A 9,596-nucleotide genomic window follows, 5' to 3' on the forward strand; every position below is an offset into this window, starting at 1 on the left:
AAAAAAAAAAAAAAAAAAAAAAAAAAAAAAAAAAAAAAAAACACTATCAACTTAATCTAATAGGAGGAATGGTCTCCTGACCTAATCTTTCAACTAGAAAAAATATAGGGCAATTAATTTAAACAGCCCCAGGAAGGGAGACTTAGGTACATTAAAATATACTGGTATCTTCAATCACCAAGATAAAAATAGGCATTTTATCAAGATGACTGATCATGTGAGCTGCTACATAAGAGCTGAAACACCAGCACTCTTTACAAAAGCTGAAGCAGATTACTGCAATGTGATCATTGAAAATTTCTATGCGGGAAGAAAAGGTATGGTCTCTCTCAGATATATTTGGCCAGCTTTAGGAGAATTCTCACCTTTTTAAACTGTGTGCTAGCATGCGTGTTTAAATATGAGTGAATAGTGAATTAGGGTTGTTTAATGTATGGTTGGTACCTTATGAAAAACATTAGCGAAGTGCAAGTTTTCTGTCACTTTTCATTTGTTTCTAAGACTAAATTCTCTCAGACAAGGCAAGGTGTATTTATTTACAGGCTGAAATGCACGGACTCAGCAACTTGGGTTTGATTTCGTCCCCTTGATGTTGAGGAAGAGGTTTTGTACACATAGTATCAATAAGCACATATGCTTTTACTGCAGAGTGCAAACAGCCAGATGTTAATCTCACACGCTATATCCATCCTGAACGCCACGCTGCACCTTAAACAAAACAAAGTCATGCATCTGCACAACATATGCCTTCCAACCATTTTCCATCCTCGGCTTTTGGTCTTAATAGAGACCCGAGGCGGCTGGGGACTGGCGTGCCGTGCCGGCAGCAGCGCTCAGCAGGTCCTGCTGCTGGTTCCAGCAGGAGGAGAACCACACCGAGCAGGAGCACCTGGTGGCTCCAGCGCTGTACCTGGCAGCCCAGCACACCCGGGCGGACCCGTGCAGAGCCGGGCTCGGCTCCTGCTCGCCAGACAAACTCCCCGGGCGCTGCTCCTGGAACAAAGCAGCCGCCCCGAGCCGTCCGCAGCGGTACCACGTGCGAGGAGAGAAAACTTTGGTAAATCGGCTCTGTTACATCCTCACGCCGCCTCTCCCTCACGCCCGGAGAGGGCTTTTCACCCCAGAGAAGAGGGGCTTAAGCCGGTTTGCATCAGCGACGGCCCTTCCCCAACAGGGGGGCACCCGGGGCTGCGGGCCCCCCATCTCCCTCGGGGAGGGGGATGCCCCGGGGTTCCCCCCGCCGGCCCCAGGGAACAGGCAGCTCCCGTGCCCCCTTCCCTCCCCCGGCCCCTTCACGGCGTTCCCCGGCCCCCACAAAGGGAGTGGGCGGCCCGGAGGAGGCGGCCGGGCGGAGTGGCCCCTGCCGCCGCCGCTTCGGGAGAAGAACGGGCAGCGGCAGCCACAGAGATGGAGGAGCGAGGGGAAGAGCCCCACACACCCCCCTACCCGCTGTGCCCAGCACGGGCAGGGGGCACCCAAAATCCCAGATGGGGCTGGGGGAGGAACAAGCTGGATCCGCGCACCCCACACCCGCTCCTCCGCGACCCTCACCTCGGGGCTGGCCATGCCCCGGCGCCCAGAGCAGAGAGGCCAGAGCCAGCAGCAGCATCTGCCGCCACCCGCTGCTGCCCGCCACCATCATCACCACCACCCCGCCGCCGGGAGGGACTGCCTGCCGCCCGCCCCGCCGAGCCGCCCGCCTTATAGCCGCCCCCCTCCCCACCGCCGCCCCCGGCCCGCCCCGCACCCACGCCCACGCACGCCCCACGACCCTCCCCGACCCCCCCGTCAGAGCGTCCCGTTTGGGGCGGCCCGAGGGGGGCGTCTGAGAAACCCCAAAAGGGCGTCGTGAGGTGTCACACACACACACACACACACACACACACACACACACACACGCACGCCCCCCGGCTGCGCGGAGCCCTTCCGAGCCTCCGCTGCGTGTGAGCGCGGCCGTGCAGCCATGTTTGTGCACCGGGGGGCTCGTCCCTTCGCCTCGGCAGCTAAAGGGTCGCCCCTGGTCCGACCTGGACCAGAAAAGTGGTCGTGGGAATTCCTCAGGATAGTTCCTACATATTTCACTGAGATTTCCCTCACATTTGGCTTCCCCACGTTAAGGGTGGGAATTCCTCAAGACAGAGACGTTTCTACGTATTTCACTGAGATTTCATTCACGTTTGGCTTCCCTATTTTAAGGCTCGCCAGTCACACCGCTCATACGCACAGCTACTCATTAACATCTACCCCACGTGAGTTGCAGCAAGGCACCACATTTTCCTAAACAAAGAGTTGTGTGCCCAAAATGAGTTGGTTGGGGCAGGGGAATTTCAGTCAAGAGATACTGTCTCACCACTGAGAACACATCCCGGTTACTCTTTAGGAAAACCTTAGGTTTGCTCAGTGTGGTATCGCTTTGTAAACCACATTTCAAAATACACTGCCATCTATGAGTTGCATGAGTGAAGTTAGGCTGCAAGTGCACTCTTCAAGTGGTGGGGAGCTGCTTGTGGAGTTCAGGCTGCAGCTTGCTTGTCTGGTGGTTTTTATTGTTCAGGGTAAGGAAATTCAGGCAAAGGGTGGTAACTTACATACTTTGTAAAAATAAATAAATAAATAAGTAAAGCTGTTTCTTATCCTGTAACTCAAGAGTTATTTATCAGTTATACTTGAGAATGCATAACATTGTTTATACTCAAAACATGCACAAAAAGGAAAAATCCCCAGGTCAAGGAGATAAAAATGAAAATGTTCTGCCACAAAATGGTATCAAAGGCCTTCAAGCCTACAAATAAATAACACTCCACATCTGTCCCTTCCAACAGATCCGTCCTGTGCTCACACCAGGAACTTCTTAAATTTCAGGACAGGCAAGAAGGAGGAAAGCAAAACATCTGTGGAGAGAAAAGTCAACAAATTTCAAGAGCCAAAGTGTCATTTGTTCTAAAATCATAGAGGTCAGGTTAAGGAATCCTCTGTGCAGGATTGCAAGTACCAGTTGGAAGCCAAGTACAAAGGAAAGGGAAAGAGGAGCATCTGTGCAACATAAAATCCCACCAGTTTGCAGCTTTATAATTAGTTTAACCATTTCATCAAATTCCAGCAGATTGAAGAGTACTTTCTTACATCCATGCAATGAGCAAGTGCCAGCTCATTGTTACATGCATTTATCCCAATCAAAATATTCTACAAGGGCTAGAGTATGTGTATTGAGGTATTGAGATCCAGTCCTGGACTATATCATCAGCCTCAATTATTATAGTTTAACTAAACATCTGTATACAAATAGTAACTGAAAAGTGTACGTTGCATTTGTCTGCAGGACCACATCACTGTTACTCAGTGTCCATCCCTGTGAAAGCTGACTGTCCTCCAATTTCATGTGAGTACCTACCTCTTCTAGGAGGATTACTGTTTCCTCTCACTCCTGCTTCCACAGTTCACTGCTGTTGGTACGAAGTACCAGACAGTCAGAGTGATCCCTGCTTCAGGACATACCACTGCAAATATAATTCTTTCCTGACCTTGGTTTCTAATGAGCTTCAGTTATTTGTGGAACATCAGAAATTTCTTAGTCTTTACCAAACTAATCCAATGAGAAAATGGAATGTCATGGTACAGGTAAGGTCCTGAAGGAGTAAAGAAATGTATGAGAATGAAAGCATTTCAAGGGCTCCGTACTTTCATGCACATTTATATGGTCCTTATAGCCCATATCCATCAACTGAAACTACGAGCACTATTATGTCATATATTCTTAACATAAATAGTAACACTACAAATTAAAATGGCAGACAACTTTTATATTATAAAACAGTTGACTTGCTACTGCTATAACTTTACATGAATGAAGGGCAGAGAGAGCACAAACTTTAGGAAGGATGATTTCTGAATACCTCAGTTATTTGTTTTACTAATTAAAATTAGCTCCAAAATAAACAAAACAAGAAGCTTTCTATGCAATGCAAGAAAAAAAGTGAGTTGTAAATACCCAGAAAATACAGAGATGTGATTACAGGGAACTTCTTAAAATTTTATTTTCTCTCTCCACAACTTTCATGGATTAGAGTTGCCTTAAGGATGAAGTGTTTCAGTTGCAAAGAAATGGAAAATACTAATATCTGGGATTATGTAGCACAATGTGATTACGTTAATCTAGCCATCTGTGGATAACAACCTATTGATGAAAACATTGCCTTCGGCAAAAACAGAGGTTTGGGAGAATTAAACTGGAGAAAGACCAAACACACAAAGTCTGAACAGAACCCCTCTGCTATCCTGCACCTAAGTAAATGCCCAGTAAACACCAAATATGTTTTTTCAGCTTTTGTCTGGGCTGCTGTGCTTAAGACAGAGTTATTGTGTTCGTGGCAGGTTCCCTTCAGGCCCCTCAGGAACACCAAGTCACCTCCTGACCCCGAGGGCGGCGGGGGCACTCATAGCTGTCAGCAGTGCTGTGCTTCTCCTCATCCATAGCATTTAATAACTTGCACATCCCAGCATCCCACCTTGCTACCTACCTCACTTCTAGTGGTCCTTTTTTCTTCACTGCAAATTAATGCATTTCTATACTCCGAACACCTTTGATGCAGTATTTGCTGGAAGTGCGGTGGGGAATTTGGAATACCTTCGCAAAGGAGATATGCTAATCAAACCAGTTGATAATCCCACCCAGAACTACATCTGACAGCTAAGTAAGCCGTTTATTAATAGCTCTACTGTACCACAAAGGGCCTTTCTAATTTTTAGCTGCTTGTTTTTTTGTTGGGCTTTTTTGCACACACTTGTTATCCAGTCTTTGTCTACTTAGCTCAGAAGCACCACCCAAGTGTTCTGAAAAAGTACTCTGGAAATAATTATCACTTATCATCAGAGGAAAAAAAATTCAGTAAACTGCCTGTCTGCCTCTAATAAACATTCACTCACTACTAAAAGCTGGTTTAGATAACCTGATATTTTCCCCAGAACCCTTCAAGTGCTTTTCTCCCTCAGAAAAGTCCGTCCAGAGGTTAATAAATCTGAGCTGTGACAGACCAAAGAGAGGGGTAAATTCAAAGCAAAAGGCCCTTCACAGCACACCCTGCCCACAACTTCCTCTCATCAGAGAAAACCATCTTTACAGCTTGACATGTGGGAAGTATGATTCAAGGAACGAGGTGTGGGCTAGAGCAGATCCCTGTTCCCTGCTGGTGTTCCTCTGCTGGTAGCCCGGCACTCTGCTTTGGCAGCAAAATATTTTGCCTTCCTATTCCTGAAAATGATTTCAAGCCGTAACTTGAAATCTGTGTTATGATAATTTGGCTCTGAGATGACAAAGGCTTCCAGGAGGATTAAAGGAAATCTGCTGTTTTGGAGGAAGCTGGGAAACAGCTGCTCCAGCAGACTGCACGGAGCTGTCACAGGCAAGTGGACAGGGTGCGAGTGGATTGAGCACCTCCAGCCTGTCCAGAAAAGGTACAGTGTGGGCTGCTCTGCAGATGCAAAGTCACCCAAAGGCTTGCCTACTTCATGCTATGGGCTTTACTGACCTCAGGAACTGCCTGGACTTCAGTGCCTGCCCGAGAGGAGGGCTAGCTTTGGACAGAAGCAGGTGCTCTAGGATGGTCTGGATGCCAAAAGGAGGGAATGAAGGAAAGAAAATGGGAATTTCAGTGTAAATTCCTACTCTGCTCTCAGAACACTCACATAACATGGAGGATTTTTAATTCCTGGGCTACCTCATATACCAGGTACATGCATATGTACCTGGCATATGAGGCACCCTGACCCCACATAGGTTTAGTGGTACCCTGCCCTCCAGGCTCTCAAGGGGCTGTGGACACTCCGTGCCCCTCTCCTATTACCATCCAAGATTCTTGCCCAGGTGCTACAGGCACTTGGGGAGAAGGCACCAGGAACTCCAGCAAAGAGACCAAAAGCTCTGCCGAGGAGGAGATGTGGGCAGGAGTCAGCACAAGACAGAAGTGTCATTATTGGCTGCTCTGCACCAGGAAGGGGCTGGATTCTTCCTGATCTCAGTAAGATAGGCATAACACCAAATAATGTAATAAAAGTGATTTTATAATAGGATGCAAATAAGCAGAGGATTGTTGATAGCAAGCAATTCCTATTTCTCTTCAATCTCTTAATTCCTGCTTTCATGCAGCATTAGGTGGACCTTATGCAAGCAGCATAGTTGCCCCAGACTCCCTGTTGTGAACTGAAGGAGAGAACTATCTCATTATGTTATGGTAAATATATCACATGCCTGGATCACACCAAGGCACCTACCTGACCGTGAAGACACTTTGTGTAACTCCTGGCTCTTCATAGCGACCAAAAGCAGGAGTTGCAGGTAGCAAGAGATACTTGGTACCAGGGAACCGTGCCTGCCAAGGGTGACATGATTTGGAAACAGGTTAATAGACCTGCTCAGGTTCTGCCATGCAAAATATCTGCTGATATTTTTCTGTTGATTGATTTCTGCTGTTTTCCCACCAGAAGGGGCTGAAGCATTGGCTCTGCAGGATGTCAAAGGCAGACTCAGCATGTTTTCTGTGAATAGCTAACAGGCTGGAAATTGTGATTACTGTCCAATAGGGATTATTGGATGCTATATTGTATTATGGCAAATATATTGTCCCTGAAAATCATGGTAAATTCACATACATTTTTGTTCTGTTGGAAAAATGGCACCCATAGATTATACTGAATGCAATACCATCATCGCTGGTAATCGACAACAGCAATAATGTTCTTTCCAGTCTGGGCACGGAACCTCTCCTTGCATTTTGATTAAATAGTTTGCAACAGCTTGAAGGCTCCAGTAACCCATGTAGGCAAAGGAACGGCCCCAGGTAAGTTCATGACAGACATCTATAATGCAGGACTCAGCTTAAAAGCAGTAAAAATTTTAACTCTTACTGATCATCTCCAACCTGATCCTGGATCTGTAGGAAGAGCTTGTGAGACTTGAAAGATCCAAACCTACCAGTTCCAAATTTGTATTAGGAAGTGGAGAGAATATAGCGTGGCCCTCTTCAAGATGTACAAGCTGAATGGCTTTTAATTTGTGCCCCTAACATATAAGATAGTTCTGAGTAGATAGAATATTTATAAATTATTTAGCTCAACCACAATTGACTTATGAAAGAAGATTAAAGTTTGTGATTTTTTTTGATTCCATACTGTTTTACAAAATATAGGAGTTAATCAGTTAATCACACAGTCTGATCGTTTCTTTGGTGAGTTTGGATTTCTTCTCAAGTGTATTCAGGTATGCAGCTGGGAAAAGATCTGTAGGATGTCAGTATTGTTCCGGTGGCTGAGCTTTTAACTGCAAGTGCCAAGATTTTGCTGCCCAGAGACATATACCTGTCTATGCAAAATCTGTGTTAAAAGAAGTCATCTTGATGTGAGATTAGCAAGATTTACATCACCTTTTCTGCAGAGTATCTGGAGATAATGTAAGAAACCGAACTTTTAGAAAGTAGAAAATGAAAGCCAAGAGCTTAAATATGTGGCCTCTTTTTCCAAATTGTAGAGCAATAAATATCTGTGGTTGTCTTTCATAGCTTTTAAAGTGAAGTCATTTATTTATACACCTAAACATGAATTTAATGTCAGCTTTAAGCTTCTGTTACAGAAATTTGCCATAGAATCAACCTGAAGAGGCAATGTAACTTCATTAATGTGGGAGGAAATACGCACGTAGTGCTATTATTTAAGTGCCATTCCTTATATTGCAAGAAAGTGCTTTACACCTATCTGAAAAGTCCTTATTAGCAAACAGAATAATTTATCACTTCCAATTTTCAAGAAATTATACCCTCCTAAGACTCAAACCATTGAAACAATAGTAATCCGGAAAACTATGTCAACTTCCTAATAATATAAGGTACAGTAGGAGTGTCCTACTGTGAAGTTTCATGGAGCATCATTTCAAAGCCAGCACTAACTCTTCCTCTCTATACAGCAGGTGAACTTGTCTTCCTACTGCCTGATGGGTACCTTTATCTGTATTTCAGCCAAATTTTTGTAAGTGGATAAAAAATTGACTATGTGGTCTGAAAACCTCTGTGCTTCACCTTTCTAATGGTATTTAGAGATACCCTCTGCTACCCAAACATTGGCATTAACATACAGAGTGGAAGCAGAGCTAAGGCTTACACTTTATCTTCAAACTTAACTCTGCACTCTTTGAAGTGCCTGATTTTGAACTAAATGCACATACATTGAATTAAATACAGGAAGTGATGGAATCATTGTTTGTGTTGTGTTTTAAGTTCTTTGCCTGAGCTGGAAAATCGGAGAACAGAGAAGCCCATTTAACTCATAAAGAACTAAAGAGTAGCAGGCAAAAGGACAAAGTTTATGGGGCTATCTTAATTACTGGCAAGTTAAATTGCACTAACTAGAACTTATTTTGTGATTCCTTTTTTTAATAATGTAGTGCAGACTCAATGTTAAATGCTACTGCGTCTGGCTAGCATTTTCTGTCTCTTTTGTGCTGTATAAAACAAACTCTCATCAGTGAAGAAGCAGTTTAACACCTTTTAATATCTAGCGAGGTATCAGCTCCACTTGAAAAAGAATGAGAAATTAAAAATTCATGAGATACTGGAAATGTTTAGAATGTGAATTGCTTTGCAGGAAGAGACAACTGTGTCTACATAAATATTATCCACATGATGGATGGATTGTCAGGCTGTATTTACTAAGGTACTGTTTCTATGTAAACACAGTTGCTAATTAGAGGTTTGTTTTGGAGAAAGAGACACAAAGCCAATCAGTTTGATGAGGGGAGAGTTTAGGAGGTGAGCTCTCTAGCTCATCTTTGACTTCAATCAAGAAAAGCCTGCATCTGAACAAATGAAAACATTATCAAGTTGTAGTCAGTCCTTATCTGCAGAGATATTTCAGCGGTGTATTTACCATCCCTGAATTCCTTCCTGCACGTTTCTGGTTGTCTCCAGGGAGCAGACAGAGGTGCTGTCCTGCAAGTGGCAATTAAAATTCTTCCCCATCTACACAAAGTCCCTTCTCCTTCCCCTTCTCCTTCCAGCACTGTGCAGCCTGAGGTGACCCCACTACAGGTGCTCCCAGGAGCCTGCACCTTTCTGGGGAGAGGCATCACCAGCCTGACGATAACGTTTGTAGCTCATCTGGAGATGCCCACAAAACCATCACTTTCTCTCTTTTTCATTTTTTTCTAATTTGTCAGGGAAAAAAAAAATTAAAAAAAATCACACACAATATAACCAGGCAAACATTTTGCTTTTGCTTGGAAGACTCTTTTAAAAATGCTAACAGAAGACAGGAAAAATATCTATTACTGCAATAGGAGTTTTGGTAAAATATCAGGAACTAAAGAACACTGGAAGTTGCTCCATTGAAAACTGAAAGTAAGCCAATTATAAAACAAACAAGTCAGCATGGAGTTTATGCAGTGATTTTTGGTGAATATTTTTTATTAAATCATTTCCAAAGCACTCTATAAACCCTGCAAGCTGATGACACAAACAATAGATATGACTCAATTAACTGTCATGACAATGAAACTACAAGCACAAGAGAGAAGAGAAGAGAAGAGAAGAGAAGAGAAGAGAAGAGAAGAGAAG

General features: G+C 44.2%; 1 protein-coding gene across 1 annotated transcript in view; it reads right to left on the bottom strand.

Moving 5' to 3' along the window:
- LAMA1 (laminin subunit alpha 1) overlaps positions 1-1,683 on the bottom strand; it is a 102,896-nt gene extending 101,213 nt beyond the window's left edge. The window contains exon 1 of the mRNA XM_035319483.1: positions 1,552-1,683. Within this exon, the coding sequence (XP_035175374.1) occupies positions 1,552-1,642 (91 nt within the window). The 5' untranslated portion in view covers positions 1,643-1,683. The remainder of the gene's footprint in view (positions 1-1,551) is intronic.
- Between the last annotated feature and the right edge of the window lie 7,913 nt (positions 1,684-9,596).

The sequence above is a fragment of the Oxyura jamaicensis genome, chromosome 2 (assembly GCF_011077185.1).
Source record: "Oxyura jamaicensis isolate SHBP4307 breed ruddy duck chromosome 2, BPBGC_Ojam_1.0, whole genome shotgun sequence".
Classification (NCBI taxonomy): domain Eukaryota; kingdom Metazoa; phylum Chordata; class Aves; order Anseriformes; family Anatidae; genus Oxyura; species Oxyura jamaicensis.